The 22,883-nt window shown below is 40.1% G+C and overlaps 1 protein-coding gene across 13 annotated transcripts in view; it reads right to left on the reverse strand.

Annotated features, from left to right (window-relative positions):
* INPP4A (inositol polyphosphate-4-phosphatase type I A) overlaps positions 1–22,883 on the reverse strand; it is a 93,848-nt gene that overhangs the window by 14,501 nt on the left and 56,464 nt on the right. For 6 of the 13 annotated variants that reach the window (XM_048493193.1, XM_048493188.1, XM_048493189.1 and 3 more), the window contains exons 14-20: positions 21,081–21,098; positions 15,534–15,717; positions 14,669–14,887; positions 13,435–13,696; positions 7,665–7,697; positions 5,005–5,177; positions 2,379–2,502 (exon numbers count right to left, since the gene is read on the reverse strand). In XM_048493193.1, the coding sequence (XP_048349150.1) occupies positions 2,379–2,502; positions 5,005–5,177; positions 7,665–7,697; positions 13,435–13,696; positions 14,669–14,887; positions 15,534–15,717; positions 21,081–21,098 (1,013 nt within the window). The remainder of the gene's footprint in view (positions 1–2,378; positions 2,503–5,004; positions 5,178–7,664; positions 7,698–13,434; positions 13,697–14,668; positions 14,888–15,533; positions 15,718–21,080; positions 21,099–22,883) is intronic. The other 7 variants (XM_048493197.1, XM_048493201.1, XM_048493195.1 and 4 more) reach the window with 5 other exon arrangements.

Raw genomic sequence — 22,883 nt, forward strand, 5'->3', positions numbered from 1 at the left:
TCAAAGGAGATGTACTCACATTGCTACAAGATATGGTAGAAGGCTCTGCCAGATGGAGGCATCTGAATCTGAAGAGCTGTTGCAGGATCCCAACCTCATTAGCTATATAAACCCGGCCTTGGGCTTGGCTCAGCCTAAGTGCAACGAATGTACTTCCTGGTAAGCTCCACATGCCTGGTCTTCCTCTGACCTCCAACTCTCAGCGTGCCTGCCTGATCTCCTGCCTGTGCCTTGACTTCAGACTGTCTTGACCACGTCCTTGCCTGCCGCCTGCCCTGATTCCGGCCTGTCTTGACTATGGCTCACTTGCTGCCTACCTCAACTCTGGCCATACCCTAGCTAACACCTGCCAGCAGCACATCTGGATTACTGTAACTCTCTTTACGCAAGGCTTCACTTGGGCCTACTCTTGAAACTCCAGCTAGTTCAGAATGCAGCAGTGAGGGTCCTTACTGGAACCTTGTGGTGGGCACGTATTCAATTTGTGCTCCACCAGCTGCACCGGAGTACCAGATCAAGTTCAAGATTCCAGTACTAACATACAAAGTCCTAAATGGTCTGGGGCCAATATACTCAGGGCACCATCACTCCCATTATGTCCCTCTAAGGACACGTCAATTAATCAACAAAAAGCTACTTGTGGTCCTTGGCCCAAAGGAAGTCTGACTTGCCTCAATGAGGACCAGGGCTTTTTGGGACCTGGTCCTGAACTGGTGGAATGCTCTGATAAGACCAGGGCTCTTTGGGATCTGTTGCAGTTCCATAGGGCCTGTAAGGTCACCAGATGTATGGTTGAAGCGGCAATGGTTACCATCTTCGGCCTCCCCCTCCATTTGACCCTTCAATTAGTCCTTGTTGATCTTCACTTTTACTGTCATCGGGTACCTGTATTGCACAGCTTTAACTGATTGAATTTTTATGAGCTGAATGTAGCATACATTTTTCAGGTATATGGAATAGTATATTGTTATACATGGTCTGTGGGAAACTGCCCTGAGACCGAAATGGGGAGGGTCGATACAGAAATCAAACAACCAAATAAATAAAATATTCTAATCATTTTTTCTTTGAAGCAAGTTTCTTGGAATTCAAATAATCTTGTTTTCAAGGAAATGCACATAAATTCAGCATCAGCCTTTGAGATTAATTTTAAAGACAGTGATGTTAAATATACTCTTGATAAGCTCAATATTTTCTAGAGTTTCATTCTATAAACCATGTGCACATTTATGAACTGAGAATGTTGAAAAATTCAGTCTATTTGAATTTACCCCCTAACTAATTCACAGTAGGCTAATTTACTCATACAATGCTTCCCATATATCTCAGCTATAAGTGAATTTTTTCCTAAAACCATGTGCCCATGTATAGACTGAGAATGCTGAAAAAGTCTATAACTATTTTTTCTCAAATGAATTCATATTAGGTTAATTTACTCATGAAACGCCCTTACACCTCCCAAAATATGTCTCAGTGACACATTTTTCCTAAATATGTCAATTTCCTAAATACGTCAAATGATAAGTTTTCCTAAACTAGTTCATGAAAATTTGGCTGATCTCCAGTTCCTATTAAAAAGAAAAGTGGCTTGAAATGTACAAAGTCACTGTCATTATTAGAAAGAAGGACACCAATCAAAGAACTACTTGAAGTGCATTTAATGCCTTGTGGGATTTTTGACATTTTAAAGAAACCTCATTGGATTCAGAGTGCCCTGCTCCAATTGGAAGCCATTTCTGCTTGCAAGTGGGAAGGGAGCTCCTAAAGTATTCATAGACCTTCCTCTCCAGGGGGCACCCTATTATGCAGTAGCCTACTTACACTGTCTCCAAGGGTCCCCTGACCCTCAGGCACACCTGTGTGGAGGATGCTGCAGAAGACAGGAGAAGGCAGGAAGGCTCTGTTGTACCAGTGAAAGTCTGCTTGTGCTTCGGTGAAGCCAGCAACCTCCTGAGCACCCTCCTAATGTTTCAAATCTGGTCTGTTATGTAAAACACAGAGGAAGCTGCTTCTCCAGAAAGCCCCACTGGTCAGTGCTGATTGTACCATTCATTGGGTTTGGGTCAGATTTATCAGCATATAACTGTACTACTCATAAAGTTATACATTGTTGTATTTATTAGTTTAAAATGTAACTATGCTTCACCGCTCCTTTTCAAACTTTGTTGTTGCTAGATAGCAAGACATGTATAATCTTATATGGATGCCATATTCCAAAGCATGGACAGACAGAGAATTCAGTAGTTCAAAAATGACCTGGCATGCTTATTGACAGAGGTGTACGGCCTTTAGGGACATGGGGTCACCCATGTCCCTGGGTGCACGCAACCGAGCCCTGCGCCCTCGCCCATTTTGTGGGTGGGGAGATGGTTCTTTACCATAAGTGCTCAAAAGGCTTTCAAACTGTGCCAGCAGGCCAATGGTGTAGAGCTGCCTCAGGAATCCGTCTTCATGCAGGCAGTTCCTCAGCTTGATAATGAAGCCACAAATAAGGGCTGTAAGCTGCAAAAGAGAATACAGAAATGATATATATGAAGGCTGCTATCCAAGGCATTCAAAACTCTCGTGTCACTTGGAACACACAAGTGCAAACACTTCTGTGGGTTTTTAATGCATTTGGTGTTAAAACAAGACGCTTACTGGCAAAAGAACCCTGACGATCAAACTTAGGCTCCTTCTACTTGCGGGTTTTCCTCTGCCTTGGCTTCCAAATGCGAGAAGGGTTTTTTCAACTTGTTCTGTAAACCTGTAGTTTTTTGAGCTTGTGCTGTAAACCTGTAATCACCCTGTTTCCAGGTTTTCCCATCGCATATGTTCCTTCCTAGATCTGTTTCACTGCAACCTTGTTGGAAAGAATGAAATCCAAGCACATTAGAAGGAGATTCCGCTTGCCTCAACCAGGGCCAGGACTTTTTCAACCCTGGCCCCAACCTGGTGGAACGCTCTGTTGAGTGAAACCAGGGCCCTGCGGGACTTGTTACAGTTCAGTGGTACCTGCAAGACAGATCTGATCCACCAGGCATATGGTTGAGGCAGCAGCGTCTTACCAGCTTTGGGCCTTTCCTTCACTTTACTCCATTTTATGTTATGTTATTGTATTTTATTTTAATGATTTTAGTTTATTTATTTCACTTTCACTTTATTATAGGTGAGTTATCCTATTGGTGGTGGTTGATTTAAGTACAACATGTGGGCAACGTGAAGGATCTAGAAAGCAACTATTACACTATACCCACTGGCCAAAATCCAAAATAATTACCGGTAAGTAAACAAAGCAGGTGATTTTAATGTAGAAAAGTGTAAAGTGCAGTGCCAACACAGAAGAACAGCACAAAACAAGCACTTAGAGACAATCCTCTATTCCTAATATTACTTTACATATACAGGTTAACTCCTTGATAATTGTAAGTATGACCAGCTTTGGAACTTTTTAATATCTTTCTATGTATATTCTGAATAGTGTTCTACTGTGATCAGTGGTGGGATCCAACCAGTTCTCACCACTTCTCTAGTTACTAATTTTTCCTGAGTGCCGAGAAGGGGTCACTAAAGCAACCTCCCTGCCCAATAGGGACTGGAGGTGCGTGTGTGCGGCGGCGCCACTGTTTGAATCCCACCACCATTGGAACCTGTTATTAAAAATTTTGGATCCCACCGACTGTGATTTATTGTTTGTATAATTAGACCTTCCTAAATTGAGCCTGGCCTCTATAGATATTATTGACTAATGAAGACTCTGTGAAACTTGTATATAAACCACGGAACATATCCTGTTGATCCAGTTGCCAGTTAGGCGGGAGTTCTGAATGGGAGAAATCCCAAGTTGTTAATTTTATCACAGGACAGTTGGAAGTCATGACACAGGCATTAACTGCCAAGAAAAGAAACTGCTTTGAGGAAGCTATAAATTTGGACTGTGAGCTTACCTTATTTATCCTTTATCTTGATACTTGGAACATCTAATAGACATTATACAACTATATAGGAATTAAGTAATATTAGGTACTGTTCATAGGAATAGAAGATTATCTCTCAAGTGCTTGTTTTGTTCTGTGTGTTGTTTTCCTATGTTGGCGCTGCACTTTGCACTTTTCTACATTAAAATCACCTGTATTGTTTACTTAATTGTTTTGGATTTTGGCCAATGGGCACAGTGTATTAGTTGTTGTCTAGGCTGATCGATTTAGATAGATATAGTTTCCACCTAAACCTAATTTGTTGTTGTGGAAAAGTATCATGATGTATTTTTAGGTAAATCTGTAAATGACATTGCCATTTTGTGTTGTTTTTTTGTAAATTAGTGTAAAATAGAACTGTTTTAAATATCGTATTTCAGTTTATAGTGTATATTACGTTGTTAGCTACCCCGAGCCTGCAAGGAGAGGGGCGGCCTAGAAATTTAATAAATGAAATGAAGTGGAATACCCTATTCGAACAAAAACTGCATAAGGTAGCATTTAGCTATGTGTATTGGGATAGGGGGTTGGCACTCCAGCAACAATCCTAGGTGTGCTAGAGGTACCGCAGCATGTTCTCTTCTGTGTAGTGTGAGAGTGTAGGAGTGCCTGTGCAGTGGTTCTAAGGATGGCTCTGTTGGAAAAAGGAATGAGGCCTAATTAGCATAGAATGCTTACTGTTTATGGAGGGAAGGGGTTGTTTGCTCTGAATGTCCAGAAATAGCCCCTCCTTCTGATGTCACTTCAACTGTCAATGAGTATTATATTCTCCTCAGCAAGATATTAACTGCCTTACTGTTTACTGTTGTTTCCATAACGTTATGAAATAAAGCTATTACTCTTCAAAAGAAACTCAGTTTAATCCATCTCATGAACAGGCCACAATTTTTACATTTGCCAAGTATCCTTTGTTAACAGATACTCTCCTCTCCCAAAAAAGCCCACTTTTTCTCCTCTGCCCTCTGTCATAGGTTTCAAACTTAATCTCTCATAGTCATAAACACATGCCAAGTATAACCAATGAGTACAGCACGTCTTCCTGGCTTACGGTTTGGCAAAAGACAACATCTCGACGATACTGAAGGCTCAAGCAAAGAGCGATTGTAGGTGCACTATCCTGCATCAAGAGAAAGACCATTGCTTTCTTTGCCTTGTCACTCATCATGGCCACACAGTCTGTGAGCGTTGTCAGCAGTGGGTAAAGAGCCTCACTCCATTCACCTACAATGTTGACAAGGAAAGAGAGTGAAACGGCAATAAAAACTTTGGGCATTTTACAGTCAACTTTGAAGAAAGGAACAATCTAAAATACACTGGGTGTAAGATAATTCTAGCTAGCATTAACCATGGTTAACACTGGTACCATGCTACACTGTAGTTAATACAGCCAAGGGAAGGCAGTGTGGAGTTCCACATGGAAGGAAGGAGTGACAGTCCACTTCTACTTTCTCTACTACAGACCAAGAGGGTGACATTTGCACCAAACCAAAAATATGAGACTATTAGTTTTTAAAAGTGCTCATTAATTCAGGTGTTCATTTTTCCAAGTGGGCCTTTTTTATTTTATCCTAAACGATATATAGTATGATCCAAAAAATGAATGTAACACAAAGGACTTAGAAATAAACTCTAATATTTGAGGAAGGAATGGAAAAACCTAATCTGTTTACCTTAGAGAAGGATAGGTTGACATTTGGCTTGCAAGAAGCAGTGTAATACACAATGGAGCATTAGAATTGAACCATTAAATATATGTACAGATCTTACTGCACTTAAAAATGAGGGCTAAATTTATTTAATTTTTAGTTTTTATTTATTTTATTTAAGTCAATTATGTCCCATCTTTCTCTCCAATGGGGACCCAAACCAGCTTACATCATTCTCTTCTCTTCCATTTTACCCTTACCTCGGCCCTGTGAGGTAGATTAGGCTGAGAGTATGACTAGCCCAAGGTCACCCATGGCACAAGTGGGATTCAAACCTGTCCAACAGTCTTAACTAGGGGGGTTGAACTCGTCTGGATATTACATAAATGCAACTTGATTGGGTTGGCCCTCGAGGTGGGGGCTGCCTTTACTGGCTCTCAGGCCTGATAAGCCCTCTCAAGGGACTGGATCTGCCCCCCAGGCTGCATGTTTGACACCCATTAACTATACCACACTGGCCCTTTTATTTAAAATTAGTCTTTCTAATCAATTTTATTGTGGACGTAGAACAAAACATTTTTACCTTGAAACTAAGTCACTATCAGCTTGTGCCATATAAAGAATGAAGAACTGAACTGAACTGAGACAGAAAAAAGTTACCACAAATATCAGAATGTAACTGCCACGGACTTTGATTAAGGTTTCGAGGAATTACTACTTCATATTCCTTGACAACCATCCAAAAAAAGGACAGTTATGGAAACTTATTTTTTGAATATCATAAAGCAAGGAGACAGTGCAAACACATATTCCATCATATAGACAGAGAATCCCACAAAATAAATCCGGGAAGGTTATTTGGCTCTAATTCTCAGTGCATAGTTGGCTTACTTAAACAACAGGAAAGCTCTTTTTTATGAAACAGATTTTCCAAAACAGTCTGGTATTCTAACAGAGATATCTATCTTTACAATAAAAAATAAAGATTATTCTTTGACAAATCTGTTTGCTTTGAAGAGCTTTTCATAGAAAAAATAAGTTTGGTTTTTTAAAGCAACTAAGAATAGTCTCTCAGGGACTGTTTTTCCATCAGATGGAAATTAACAAACATTTATTAAAAACAGTCCTGTGAAAAGGACTGAAATTCAAAGTAATTATAGTTAGTTCCTAACTAGATGCCTAAAAGAAACAGAAACTAGCTTAATACACACATAGAGAGTATATCAATAAACATGTTTTATTAAAGAATCTCTGAAAAATAAACATCAAGTACTTCAGAAACGCTACAGAACCTACATCATATTTGAGACAGCAATAAAAAGAATGAAAGGGTACAAACAAAACAAACTACTGGGTTTGGATATCACCATGAGGCTCACGGGTACCATTGACCTCACCCAGCTGCCAGGGTTGTTGTAGGGAGAAATAGGATTACCATTATTGAGCACTTCATACTCTGTATCCTGAAAAATGCCAGCGAAATATGAACAATAACAAGGATGTTTAAAATGCCATCATTTCACCAGTACAAGCAAGCTGTTTCCAATTTCTGGTCTTCAGACTGCTTCCTGTTAATTTATATAAACACGATTCGTGGGAGACATGGAGTAGCCACTGAAGTCCTATGGCATCTGAATGGATTATGCCCAGCTTCTGCCTACATGTGCTAGAAAACCACTTTTACCACCTCTCTTCAACCACTAGCAAATATGGGAAAGTTAAGTGGAGGACACTGGCTTTAATCAAACAAGCAGCAGCTGTCTGTGACTGCTTTCCTAAGCAGCAAGCTTTAAAATGGCTCCCTGTCACATAACCACAATGTGTAAAGGACAAGACAATAACAAGACAGTAAAGACAGTTACTCCATTACTTCCCTTGTATTTTGTGGCCTCAGGGTTCCAAACTATTAATCTGGCAGCAAAATACCCAGTGGAATATATGTCAGTGGAATACTGCACAGCTTCAGCAAATCTCCTTTGTGCTAAATGCAAATTAGAATATTGTTTCTGAATTGTTTTTAAAAAATAGAAGGCATGAATGGGTAAAAAAAAACAACACATACCTGGGCTTGACTCTTCAGGAGTGGGACTGCAATCTGCACAAAAATGGAGGTGCAACATGCATGATTAAGGGGCAGCAACACATTGTAAACATAGGCAACTGAAAGGCTCAGTACAGGGATTATCAAATTTTTTTGACCCACTGGACTACCACTGTAGGCAGACCGTCCCATGGATCACTTCTCCTCCTACTTGTGCTCTGTTGCCCATACACTTGTCATAAGGATGTTATAACAAGCACATAAATTCTTCCAGAAACTAAGAGTTGGATCCTACATAGCAAAAACGGAAGGGACTCATAAACCTGTGCCTTCTCCAGCAGCTCCTTTTTACTCATGAAAATCTGGTGCCAGGGCTCAGGGAACCTGGGTGGATAAAAGGCCACAAGCGGATACAGGAAGGAGAAAAGATGCGTGAAATCTCTTCTCTCTCTTACGCCAGCAGAGCCTCTTGTACCAGAAGGAGGTAGATGAACCAGGAGTGGTGATTTTGCCCAATTCACCCTCTGCCATGTCTCCCCTATCATCCACGTGGCTTTTTGTTTGAACAGGTACCCCAATCTTGGGCATCAGTTTTTTGAAATCCAAAATGGACTACTGGGAAATATCCCTTTCAGCGAATGTCTGACACTTCATAGGATCCAGCTCTTGGAGGAGAAGAGATTATCATGGTGGACAAAAATAAATTTCTGTGGTGAACCAGAAGCTGCTGCATGAGCTACAAACACAGTTTGAGGACCACCAGTTTAATGGCTTGCATTAAAGCAGATAAACAGAACAGAAGGACTTGAACAGACATGAAGCGCATTTAGTAATCTAAAGTACATGTTTACAGATGACATTTATTAGGTTTAAAGCTCTTTATGCATACACCTAAAAATGCCAAGTGTGAATACATCCAACATTTTATGAAGACATGTATTTTATGCCTATGCCTATCAGAGAGCACACAGACCATGACATCTCTGGGAAATACATACTCTATCACAAGCCCATATCCGTGTAAGATATGAAATTACCCTGAGGTTCACTATATTATTCTAGAAATGTCCAGGCCATATTTTCTAGAACTGCTGAGGTTCAAAAAAGGCTGAATCCAATTTCCATTCATGAGTAGAACAGCTGATGCCAAAAAACACCCATGTCCCAAACCATACAGGAATACTGAATATGTGCATTTGTCTTCCCACAAAATAATCTCTTTCAGCATCCCTTCCCAACAATGCTAAGAAGTGCTGTTACATTTTCTCCAGTTTAAAAGCAGTTTGGGACTTTGGAAGAAAGCTGTGCCTCTGGTCTGTCAACAGCCAAACTATTTTTAATATTTGGGATTGCTTATCTCCCCACACAAAATGCATTTTGGGAGGTATTTAGGGCAGCAGTGGAAGAGCAGTGGCAAGGAAGTTGCATTCCACAGGATTCTGTGGAAGCATTCTGGAATTCAAGCAAATTTAGAACCTATATTTCATAATCATGTTTCCTCTCTGAAACTATTTATATATTTTTTCATGGCTATATGTAAGATGGTACATGGTACAGCCATTGGCAAAACATCACTTTGTAAATAATGACAACCAATATTTTAAAGAATATTTTCAGCAGCACTGCACCTGAAGGTACTTTGACTAAAATTTGAAAATTAGTATTAACACACATAGCTAGGCTGACCAGCCGTCCCGCTTTTGGCGGGACAGTCACGCCTTTGGACAATTTGTCCCACGTCCCGCGGGTTCTACAAATTGTCCCGATTTTTGGGAGGCTGCTGCGCTGCCTTGGGGGCGTAAGGCAGTGCGGCAGCCTCCCATGCGCCCGGCTGCAGGAGCGCATGGCCTTCTGGGGCTTGCCGTTTGCCGCTCTGTCACAGGGCAGCAAACGGCAAGCCCCACAAGCCTGTGCGCTTCTGTGGCCGCTTCCCCGTCCCGGGTCAGAAAGGTGACCATCTGGTCACCTTACACATAGCATAAAATATAAATATACATTAGAACTATGCTGAACACAAAAGTCAATGTTAAGAAATACGGATTCAGTCTTCCAATAGTGCTTAACCAAAAAGTGATTAGATAACATTTGATAAATTTCCTGAGAATCCTGCCACATAAGATTTTATATATATATGTGTGTGTGTAAATAAATATTTATATATATAGTTCCAATAAAGGTATCTGAATCTATAATAAGGCTATTTTTACTATGTTGTAATCTACAGCTCATGCTATATAACTGATAGGTATTTGTGGACTGAATTGTCAGAAATCAATTGTCCAAACATTCAATATACCTATCTGATGAACTAGACAAGAGGTCTCGAGTGTGGTGACCATCGAAAGTATTGAGACCAAAGCAGAGCATCAGGCCAGAGTCTCTATCCTGGTAATTCTTCTTTTCTTTATCTTTTTCTTTCCACAAAAGCAAACTCCTCTAGTGATACAATCTTTATATATTTTTTTGGTTTACAGGAGAGCCAGTTCTTGTACAGCATTGCATAAAAGAACCTTAAGGATTTTTGGTAGTCTTTTTGGAAAAGGATGTTTGGGAGAATTACAAGTAAGTTTCACTCCATTCATTTTGTATTATTAACATATTGTTTCTGAAATGGGTTTAGACCATAATTATTTCTTAATATTTCACAGGATAACTGGCAACTGTGAAGGTTTCACGAAGTCATTCAACAACTGGGGAATGACAGAACATGTACACACTACACTGTTTATGTTAATTTGTTGGAATGAGCCCTTTGAAGAGGGACAGTTTGGTTTAGGAATCTTTGTGTAAATTGTCACACAATAATAAGCCTGTGTGTGTATTGTTTATATGTTGTAATGTTTCACACAGTATAAAAGCTTATATTCTAATTGTTTGTTAATTGGATATTGGATATATTAGTACGACAGTATCATTAGCCAGGTGCTTGCTTGGATTTCAACACCTTTTCGGGAGCCTGCCAAGTGTTTTTAGGAGGTGGGTGGGACCAGCTAGAGCTTTTGCCCAGCAAGGCTTCTGATTAGATTACTGGAGATTTAATTGGCGGTGTAGACTTTTTAAAATGTTGCTTTGGCAGCAACTACCACTGCAGCACAAGGATCTGCACTGTCTCACCGCAGTAAAGTTATGGCAATCATTTTTTGGCTGGCTCTACCTCCTGCAGTAGCCATTTTGTGGGAGCCATTTTGTTGCTGAAACACCATGCGGTCTCAGAATTGCAACTATGCCCACAAGCTGAAAAAGGCTGCGGACCCCTGAACAAGACAATAGGCATATTTAGCAAATATTAACTAAATTAAATTAATTTCAATTAATTTAACCTGAACTTTGTAAAGAGATCAATATATTCATCCAGTAGATACACACACACATATATTCATACAGAAGTCCTTCATAAAAATCAAGTTCATAAATTCAACTTTTGTCTGCAAACAGAAAAGTCATTACTAATGTTCACGTTACATAAGCTGTTTCACACAACTCTTGCGTCTCAATATTAAAAGACACAACAGATCACACTACATTGAATTATATTCCAAAAATGGTAAAATAAACATCAATTTTCTTTCAGGTAGAAGTATATTCAACTATAATTACATGAAATGATTGTGAAATCAGACATAGTTGTAATAAGAAAAAGAAATGGAGAGAGGGTATGCAAAAGAAAGTTTATCTCCTAAATCATGTTATTGTAGGGGGAAATGATTTTGACATATCATGCAAGCATGTGGAATGTACAGATTTTTCACTACTGTGCTGTTCTGTTCTAATATAACCTCCTACTGAAGGTGACATATTGCTGTGACAGAAAAGTTCAATGTCCACAGATGCTGTGAGGAAAAGAACAGGATTAAATCTATATTTTCTAGGGCAAATTTCTAATGTGTCAGTATCACGAGTATATATGTGCAGTGTTTCAAAGATACAGGTATACTCCAAAGACATCCAAATTTGCTCTGAACGTTTCCAGAAAAATACGTCTGATTCCTGCAGTAACTATACTGTTTAGAGATGCCATTTCCTTGGCTCCATTTCTGAGTACTACCTCTCGCTCCATTCAATATGCTGCTCTCTCAACAGAAAATACTGGAATAATGATCTTTTGCTTTCTTCCCTTCAAGAATAATGCTAGATGAACAAGCCTATCTTAAATCACATTTTCTTGGAAGCAAGTACCAGTTAACCCTGCCCTGGATGGCCCATGTTAGAGAAATCTTGTCAAATCTTGGAAGCTAAGTAGGGTTGACCTGGGTTAGTATTTCAATGGGATACCACTAAGGAAGTCAGAATCATGACACAGAGGCAAGCAATTGCAATCCACTTGATAATCTCTTGTTTAGAAATCTCTATGGGAGTCACCATAAGTCCGTGGTGGCTAGACAACACTTTCCATCACCACCAAGAGCCAGTTCAGGTACATTTTCTCTGTCAAAATAAACAGAGTTCATGGAGCTCTTCTTGAGACAAAAATAACATCTTGGGTTCAACAGAACCACACCTCAACTATCTTACCTGACAGCAGATTCAAAAACATGTAAGAACTCTTGCCCTGCAAATCAATGACTACCATCAACCACATTCTCATGATATTTGCATTATGGAATGGCAGTAGACAACCATTGGAATTCTGATTCTATCCGGAATAAATACTTAATGTGGCTTTCAGTGCCTAAGTATAAGACTACTGTAAACCCAAAGGGAAAACGGTAATCATTTTATTATATGCCTTTCTGCCACCAAGGTGGCTAACAAATTAAAACATATAAAATCACACCTCAAAAAGCACTAAAAACCAACCAAAAACACATCATTAAAACAAAAAAACCCAGAACTAAAAGACATACTGAAACATAAAAATGACAATTAAACATAAAAACAGTAATTAAAATATTAGGTGAGAAGAATGGATCACTGAGGGAAGTCCAAACAAAACAAAAAAGGCTTTACTCTCTGGCAAAAAGACAAAAGACAGTTGAGCCATGACCAAAACAGAAAATATGAAGCTGTCACTTGCCCTTAAGGTCCTATTATATGTAGGACCCTATTATATAATTTTGTCCCACTAAATGTGACATATTAATACTTATGTTATGCTTCAGTTCTTTCTGATTGTTCTAGACTTCTAAAATCCTAATGCACTGGTGACTGTACTGACTCATGATTTGTAATCTGCCTCAAGTCCTCATGAGAAGGTGAAGTAGAAATACTGTAAATAAATAAATCCCATTCCAAAGTTATGTATTCGCTTCTTTCATAGCCCACCTTTCTCTACAATGGAGATCCAAAGTGGCTTACATATTTATCCTCTCCTCCATTGTATCCTGTTAAATTTAGGAGGATACAACCTGTAAGATTTTCCCAAGCCAATCCTTTTAACACAAGCTTTGGGACTTAGTTTTGAATAAACTGGCTCTTGTGACCCTCACCCCAAGGTGTCCTCTCTGTATTACAGTGGAAACACAGGTGCTGCTTTTCCTCAGCTTCAGTCCATGCTGCTGAGGTAACATTTAAAGGCTTGGCACCATACAAGCAGGAGGAGCTACACAATTCCATTTTACTGTTCGACCACAGCCACTGTCCAACTGTGCGACAAATTCTACCTATATGAAGGGAGGCCTCTGCACATCACATCAGTGCCACAGAATAGACCAGGGCTAAGCTGCTTCAGGGCACCTGGCTGAAATACCACAACGATCATACAGAGTATAATGAAGAAGAGGCTAAGCAAATATGCCAAGGCAGAGCAAAAGCAGAAGTAAGAGACAGAAGAAGCCATGTCTGTCTTACGCACTTGTGACTCTGGGACAATGGCATGCAGAGGATGATATGGATGAAGATGATGGTAGGGATGATGAAGATGAGGTCTCATTTAAGGCTTTTGGCTTTATCCAGTATGCTCGAGTATCCTGTTTACCTTTCTTGCTAGAACTGCTGACATCACACTGGAAAACATCTTCACTGCTATCACTATGCAAACGTTCTTTCTGGAGAAGTTTGTCTACCCTCTGGATAATGCACTCAAGACTTTTGTCAACATTCACCCAAACCTTTTCCTGGGAAAACAAGAAAGGCAAGAGGAAAAATAGACAGATGCTGTTTGGATTAAACATAACAAATTAAGCACGGGCTGCCTCACCTAATGGCAAATCCTGAGGTGAAACAGCAGATGACGTAATTCAAAAGTTCCAAATCAAGCAAAATCAACATAATTGATTGGCTGAGCAAAACCTTACTAGCACCACCTTTCAAAGTCAATACTACACTAGCATTAGCATTCTTGGTTGAGGAGACATTTTACAGGCACATCATGAAATGCAGTTTAAACTCTTGTTTTCCATCATATTTCACCACTTTGTTAAGCCTTTTAAATTTGGCTTCAGGATAAACAAAAAAACACTGTCTGTTTTTAGTTCAACAAAATGATACACATTTGTTTTCTATTACAGAAAAATCAGCATATTGTTATATGCTTGTCTGCAAAAGCCTATAGTTTACTGTATTCATATTAGCATTGAATAGCAGAGAGTCAAACAGCCCTTTTTGTGGTATTTACAGGTTAGGATACCACTTTTATGGTATTCACAGGTTTTTAATGAAATTTCTATTTTATATGTGACATAACACAGCAATTTAAAGGCTCAGCCCACTCTGTAGGAACTGCTCATTGTGGAATATTTTCCACAGCACTGTTCATAACAAGAATCTCAATTAACATTATGAAGCTTACTGCTAGAAAACTAATTGGTTTTCCTCTAACAGCTACTCATAAGTCTGGTTATTTTTTTGGTGGTCTTGCATGTCAAACTGATGGGGGTTCTGCACCTGCAATGAACAACAGTTACAGATAAGCAATCCATTTTCCCCCTAAGCAAAATGCTTCTATAGAAAGAAAAGCAAGGCTATAGCTCTATTTCTCAGTCACCTCAAAAGCCATCTAAAGCCTACCTGACTCTTAGGTAAAGGACATGTCTCAAAAGTAAGACTTACAGAAGTAATGTGATTCAGGCCGTCACCAGCAAACCTACCCACTCTTCCTCATGCCAGTCCACCTGCAGAGAAGACCGGCTATTTCTTCCTGTCCATCTGGCCACCAAAGTGTCTTGGTCATTCCTTAGCACTACTTGTTCTTCCTCTGTAGAGGTTGGAGAGGCCTTTGAAGCTATATAATCCGGCCTAGCAGCATTCAGTGCATGGATTGAATTTGCCAAGAGTTTGCAGTCACAGACAGTGACCAACTGCCGGGTCTAGAAAGAATTAAAATAATACATCCTTATGTATTCACATACACACACATGCCACAGTTCAGAGTAATGTTCTTCTTTTTAATTATTTCTGCATGATTTCTACTTGGACTTGCTTTCAAATAGACAAACGAAGACAAAGTCACTTTGGGTGAAGAAAGAAGGCAAGTTACATAGAAATGGACAAATTAGATTTTTTTAAAGGAAGGCAGTAATAGAAAAGGCAGCACATGAACCTCTATTCATTCCTGTGCTGTGAAAATTAACCACAAATTAAAATGCATTTTGAATTCACAGCATTTTAAAAACTGGACTGTGATCACCAAATCTAGTCCAGACAAACTTTAAAAAGTATTTCAAGTTTGGGAAGCTGCATGGTGTGTTCCACATCTGTAGCACAATGACCCAAGAATGCCTAACCATAGGTGTCAAACTTGCAGCCCTCCAGATGTAATGGACGACAGTTCCCATCATCCCCTGCCAGCTGGCAGGGGATGATGGGAACTGCAGTCCATAACATCTGGAGGGGCGTGAGTTTGACACCTGTGCTCTAAACAATGCTCAGATGGGTGAACAGTTCAAAGGAATCCTCAGTGAAGCAAACAGAGGATCACAATGGGACAAATTAACCATCTACTGTTTGTCATACCTTATCTGCGAGAATGGCAAGTGTTCTTTCAAGTCCATTGGCTGATCTGTCCTTGGCAGCTCTGGAAAGTCTTTCTGCATAGTAACTAACTTGAGTTTTCAAGGTGTTGATCTGTGCGATAATCTCTTTCGCTCGAATTATATCCTGTGGTATGTACACTATTGACTGGGAGTTGGATGATGTGCTAGAGGGTGGGAAAATGATCAATTTTAAATATGAACTTTTGAGATGCCCTCTGCAACTGTATTCTTTCATCATGCTGAAAAAGAAGAAAGCGCAAGCAACCGCCTCTCTAATTTGACAGGCTAAATGTGAAAAACTAACAGCAGCCTACTCTGGCAGGACTCAGGTGCACTTTTTTATTTGATGAAAGCATTTGAATGCAGATATACACATTGTGCCAACCAAGTGAATGCTCAGATGTTGTGCAGAAGAAAGGCAGCAAATGTCTGTCATCGCATGAGAACAAAATTGCAATAAAGAGCTTCAAAAGTAAGTTAGTCTAGCCCATGCCCCTAAGCTGTTAGTTGGGCCACAGATCTGTCAGTGAAAGGAGTTGACAGACACAGATCTTCCCCATTTTCCATCTAGCAGCCATTTCTGACCTCAGGACAGTTGATTCCCAGGGTTGTAAGACTCACATGTAGAATTCTGTAGGCTGCAGCAATGAGGGGAGTTAGTTGTTCCATCCTTGCCAATGATGGAAGAGGAAATGTCACCACTTTCCACCTCCTCACTACAGCCTAATGACCTATGTGGCTGCTACTACACAAAGCTCCCACAAACTCAGCCATGAACTTTCCCCAGAATTGAAAGTGACTTGTAGGGGAGAGTAAAGTAGGGATGATCCACAATCCTTGAATTAAAATACCTGAACCTTGTGCTAGTACCGTGGTGGCGAACCTTTGGCACTCCAGATGTTATGGACTACCAATTGGCCATGCTGGCAGGGGCTGATGGGAATTGTAGTCTATAACATCTGGAGTGCCAAAGGTTCGCCACCACTGCAGTAGATTCCTAGGTAAAACCCACTGGACTGAATCTAACCTGCTTTGTTGCTTAATCTTAAATCAACCTTCATCTTTACTGAGCTTTGCTTTTACCCAAGCAAGCCCTATGATTCCACCCTTCCTCCACCCAGTATAGTCTTCTTGGTGGCCAAATAAGACTTCTTCTCCTCTTTTATATACAAGTGGGAAATCTGGTTGGATTTCTCCACACTCACAGGTTGTTTTTTTCAAATTGATATTCTTTTTGGCTTTAAGAGCCCAATCCAGAGCTCCAGACAGCCAGGAACTGTGTCACTACTGCACCATCACACCATCTCCAAAGGGCATTAGGGCAACATGGGAAGGTACCAAAAAGACAAAAGAACCCAGCCACCAGAGAATTTCCCCATTGGCTTAACCGTACTTGCGCCACCCAAAAGGGTGCAGCCAGGTGAAAGGCAGGTGGAAGCTGACTAAGGTAGGCTCCACTTCCAGGAACACCCCTGGAATGCCCCACCATTCTGGGTTATTGTTTTGTGCTGATGGGGCTGGGAAATGGTGACTGTTTCTGAGGTCAGGTGCTGCGGAGCAGCATGGCTCCTGGCCATCCATGTATCTGCCCCCTCTACTAGTGGGCACCTGTATTGGAGTGAACCTGTTTGCCCTGCCCCACAAATTGGGCTGTAAAGCTCACAGTTTAGAACAAAGTTAGAAAAATGATGCTCACAAGCTTTCCTCAAGAACATTAACTCATTTCTTGATAGCATCTTCATACTCTCATGAGAAATGCACAGTTCTGGCTCAGCCTAAGACAGACATGACAACTGGTGAGAAGCTGAATGGACTTCACCAGCAATATATTGTGGCCTGTCACTTGCTTGAAACCCCAACAGTTTTTGCAGACCTACTAGTAAAAACCCAGAGACAGCTACTCTTATACAGCAGGGATTCCCGAAGTGGTCCCTGAACAGTGGTGGAATTCAGCAGGTTCGCACCACTTTGGCAGAACTGGTTGTTAAAATGGTGCTTGTAAACAATTAGTTGTTAACTTATTTAAATCCCACCACCGGAACAGGTTGTTAAATTATTTGAATACCATCACTGTCTTTGAGGGCATCATTGTACCCACTGATATCTTCTCGTTTGCTCTCCAAGTGAGGCTCTTGTACTGAAGAGCACTGATAGTCTGATTGGCTGAGTAAATTAAAATACTGTATAAGTGGCAGTGGCTTCCACTGTGTTGGTTTTATTCTCTCTCTCATTCCTCTTTTCCAACGTATTTTTAAAATTGTTTTTCTTCTCCCCCACACTTGGGCCTCCTTTGAGCATGCAGCTGTGCCTCCTGTGGCAGCCATTTTGTGGTTGGTTTTGCCTGCTAGAGCAGTCATTTTAACTGTTGTGTCCTCTCCCCCCGGTATCTGAATTCCTAAGGCACCCACAAGATGGAAAGTGTTGGGAACCCCTGTTATAGAGAGCCACCATGTATTATTATTTGGTAAGTCATTAGTAGGAATGGCTTAATGTATAACAGCTGTCATCTTCTATTCAAAGCAAAACACAAGGCAGGTGTGAAATTTAGAGGACCACCAAAAGAGGGGGATCTAGGGGCACAAAATTCTAGCAGTCCAGGGAATGGTGAGCAAGTCACCACTGTGGAAGAGTAGCAGCACCGCTATTCTAAATCAAACATCTTGTGTGTATTTTTCTAAATGAGACGATGGTGGGGGGGGGGGTAGCGGGAATCTTGTCTGGGAGATGATGGCGGCTCTCAACAGCACTGGAAACTTTTTGAATGAACAATGTAAGGTGCCCCCCCCCCCCCATCTCTGCAACTGGTTCTTCAAAATATTTTAAATGACTGAACAGTGCAACTGAAAGGAATGGCTTCCCTGTACAACTTACGGCCTTGTCAAGTGGGCAGCTTTAAAAAGAAAGAACCCTGAAGTGCGTGTCAGCTCCTTTACAGGTCAGATGAAAAATATGTTCTGTTATGGGAATGCATGAGGCTGCACATGCCAAGTGAGTCCCATGACTTTCTCTTTTTTTGTTAAAGGAGCTCTCCAGTGCACTGTGTGGAAACTGATTCTGCTGCTGATAGTGGCTTCTGGTATGATGTGGGGAGGATTCTGGTTTCTACATTTTCCATTTTCAGCTAGAGAAAATAGCTTTAATGTTACTAACTTGGAGGGATCTAAAATCCGAAAAATGCTTTCAGGGGTCTTTTGAAGCAACTGCCTGTGAAAAAAATATACCACTCAGAGATGCTACAATACACAGAGCTTGCTGTGCAAGAACTAAGGAACAGAAGCTGCTCAAAAGCTCTTTGAAGAAATGTGCCTTCCTGTTGATTCAGTTCTGTGACTACTTTGAAAGTGGCTCTCTTTTGTTGGCTCTCCATCCATTATACTGTGGCTACTTTTTAATCTGATAATGACATTCATTTTTTACAGTTTTATTACTGTATTTATTTTACTATTGGAAAACATTTTAGGCAATTATTTCAGAGAAGCGCTTAAGCAAACAGAAATATTTAAAAATGCAAGACAGGGGTAACATTCAAAGGATTCTGGTTGCTTATCTTCCTCCTGATCACTTATTTTAAGGGTCATATTCTTCTCATCCATAAGGTAGAAATACTTATGGATCCTGACCCAATAGGGATGGTCACTGCACAATATCAACGGTTTTTGAAATTTACTTTTCTTATACTAGTGAGATGACATGCAGAATTAGAATATAAGTAGCAGCAAAATATTTATAGTGGTTGCCTGCTCAGCCCATGGTAAAAGAAAAAAGAAAGACATCTATAGGGAAATGAGAGGAAAGTTCACACACATCAGCTTTAATGAACAGCTGTCATCCTTCACTTGCAAATTACAGTATAAAAATAATTTCTAAAAACCCATCAATCCGATCTACATGTTTGCGGATGGACATGAAAATTAACACAATGGGTGGTTCAGGAAGAAATTACAGGGTTTAAAATGGAAAAAAATGTTTGGACTCAACTGTTTTAATGCAGATATTGCTTTCGGATCAATGTAGTTTTCATAACCCATTAAGAAACATATAAACAACCTTTCCCCCTTGACCTGGTAGCCTACAATATAGTCAGCTGAAGTAACGTTTAAACCAATTTTACATCTGCGCATTTAAAAATGCAATCTTACTGCATGCACTTACAGTAGGTTGGATTCTATGGATTCATTAGTATGGGCTGCAGGAGGAGCTTTTCCCCTAATGGACAGAACCTTAGAAGAAAACTAAATAGCCCCATATGAGATCCCAGCTTGTAAGTTTCAGTCACTTTCAAAGGATCTAGTTTAAAGTCCAAATGGAGCCCTGATCCAGATCTTTACATAAACTCATAGAAGCTGCTTTCCTTCCATATTGGAGGGAGCAGATCTATGTATCTGTGTGCATATTCCCATCCATGTACTAACCTATTTTCCCCACTAAAATGAATTAATCAGACCCTGTGTGCATCGGCATACATACACCTCTAGGAAATCCCAACAGAAGCACCTAACAACTTGAATATTGCCAGAGTCTACTCTGAGCTAGGATTAAATCACAGAACCCATTTTTTATTCAAGGACTCTTCACATAAACAAATAATAAAAATGGCTTGTAACTTAAGAGTGGTTTCCCCCTCCAGTTACAGATCTCTACACTTCACCTTCCATGATGTTTGAAGATGCCTTGTACTCCAGTTGCAAAACTAGGAGAGAAGCTCAGTGGATCGCAGTGGTGGAAACGGAAGTTAGAAAACAGAATCACTTGTGGATCACATTGCTGGTCACATCCATTTACCCTATGTCACTAATCAACCAATCACAACCAGTCTCCACTTTTTAAGGGAAAGAGCTTCAAGTCATTTCTAAGTCTTGGTACCTGGCTTTAACTGGACTAGGTTGGGGTATTTTTATTCTGGCAGGCCTCTGAATAAGATCTAGAGGCATCTGAGGGTTATCACGCTATCATTGTTCAAGAAGTTAAAATATACTTATTTTTACATGTTAATACCTGAATCTATATTGCCTTGAAAGTCTCTATGAGGCAGAAAGGTGACATATAAATTAACTAACACATTACTTTTCATACATTAAGCCATATGCACCTACTGGCTTACCATCAACACCCATTGTGAGATCATATAGCTCAGACAATTACTAAAATGGTGACAACCACAAAAGACTTTTACTCTCTAGCAGTAACTCACTCAAAACACCTCAATAGTTACTTCAAACATCTTTGTTTAGACAAAAAGCAAGCTGAAAAATTCCAATTAACAGGCTCATCTAAAAATCAAAAATATTTGCAAAATATTAGCTGTTCATTAAAGCTAACAATGGAAAAGACAATCATTTTTACAGGGCAGCACAGTGATCGATGCATTCATTCCATGAAGCAAAATGAGCAAAGGCCAAGAGACAAAGAATTTTACAAAGAGATAGGAAGAGAGAGAAAACCCTCCTGTATATGAATACATTAATCTTTGTTTGAAAAAAGATGAGAGAGAATTCTCTTCTCATATTCCCAGAAACAGAAAACTCACCAACATTCCTCATAACTGCTAAAAAAGAACCAAAAGAAAAAAGCCATTTGTTAGCAAATACCAAAAGCAGAAAACAAAGCAAAGCAAAGTTAGATTAAAATATGTTAATTATTTTCCAATAAGGCATGTCTATGTTAATAAAATTTGTAAGCAAAACAGAGTCACGGGGAATGCAAAATGGCAGATGATTGGCAGCGTGGCCCATGGATTTCTGGCTACTTCATCTAATGGGGGAGTTACACACATCCCAAGCAACTACATACATGAGGAGCATTTCAATTTGGCAATGTAACTCTGGCACCCAAAAATCTATGGCTGTAACCCAAAGAACCACATCGCTTGGAATACGCAAGGGTTGTGTCTCTTGGATGCAGCATGGCAAACTGAAACTGAATCTGAGAGGTCAGAGATGCCCATCTTCTCTGCAGGCACAGCAATTATGCTAGGGATGACTGTCACAGCAAACGAAAATAAAAACAACATCTACACTGAAAGGAAAATCTCAATCCAGTTCTAGGATACTGACTTTCACCAGCAGACAGGTATGCCTAGGATAAACACCTTCATCAGAAAATCTTTGAGCAGGGAAAAATTATTTTAAACTTGAATCCATATCCTCTTTTCTTCTGGGAGACTATCCTTGAATTTCAGATTTGTGCTTTGTATTAATACAGTGAAGTTAGAATTGAAACAGAAAGTCTCTGTCAATGCTGTGCCTGTATTCTGGCACAATAAATAGAACAGTTAAAAGATGCTGAGACTGTTACCTATAATGAACATTTAGGAGACAGAAAACGAACAGTGAGGGCCTCGGGTTAGGGAGCAGAATTCTGACAAGTAACAGCCGAGGTCAAAGCTTCTTCTTCATACTGAGTCCAAGGGGCAGCTTACAGAAAAATGGCCATGGCCACATGGCATCTTCTTGGTTTCAATCAAAAGCATGGAAATCACTCAAAAAGTTTCTTATGCTTGGGCAAAAAGCAAAGTCAGTAGCCAGTCATTTGGACTACCCAGTTAGTATAGATTTCCAGTTGATTTTCCTATCCACGGTTTTGACTACCAGGTCGATAAAGAGGACTAGCACACCACCCATGTCATCCTACTGCATTAGAAGCAGTTCTGATCTCTTTGAAAAATGGAGCACGTGCTTCCTACATACCTTGTCTTTTCAGACATACATTGCAATATAGATAGGGACAGTTAGCCAGGTCAAAATGGCAGCAGTTTCAGGAGACGGGTTTGCACAGAATTCTTTCTGAAAATCGGGTATCTCACTGAAGGTCATGATTCAGGGAGCCCCATGTGGAACATTACAGGGAAAGCAGAAATGTAACAGCACCCCTACCTTTCTGTATAAGAAGCTCATCCAGTGTCCGAGAAGCCAGAGAATTTGTTTCTCTGAAAGAAGGTCTTCTGCAGTTCTGGGGGTGGGGGGTTGGGTGCTGACATTTCCCTCTGCACTAAGTACCTATACCCAGATGATGACAGGGCTTGCTTTTTGCCATTACAAAAGCAACGATAGAATTTCCTTTGCACAAATCATAGCTAAAAAAGTCAAGAATAAGGTTTCCCTGATATAGCATGCGTTCAAGTAGAGTTAACGCCTACTTTTAGGAAATTACTGTAAGAACGGGGGTAAGAATAAGTTCCCCTCTGTCTTCAGAAATGACAGGAAACTGCATTAAAAAGAATTAAACATAGGAAAAAAACCGTTTCAGATCACAAAAATAGGACTCTGTGTCAAGACACATTTTCTGGGACAGTATAGTTTCTAACTCTGCCCATCCAACCTGTCAGTTTTCT

The sequence above is a fragment of the Sphaerodactylus townsendi genome, linkage group LG04 (assembly GCF_021028975.2).
Source record: "Sphaerodactylus townsendi isolate TG3544 linkage group LG04, MPM_Stown_v2.3, whole genome shotgun sequence".
NCBI lineage: Eukaryota > Metazoa > Chordata > Lepidosauria > Squamata > Sphaerodactylidae > Sphaerodactylus > Sphaerodactylus townsendi.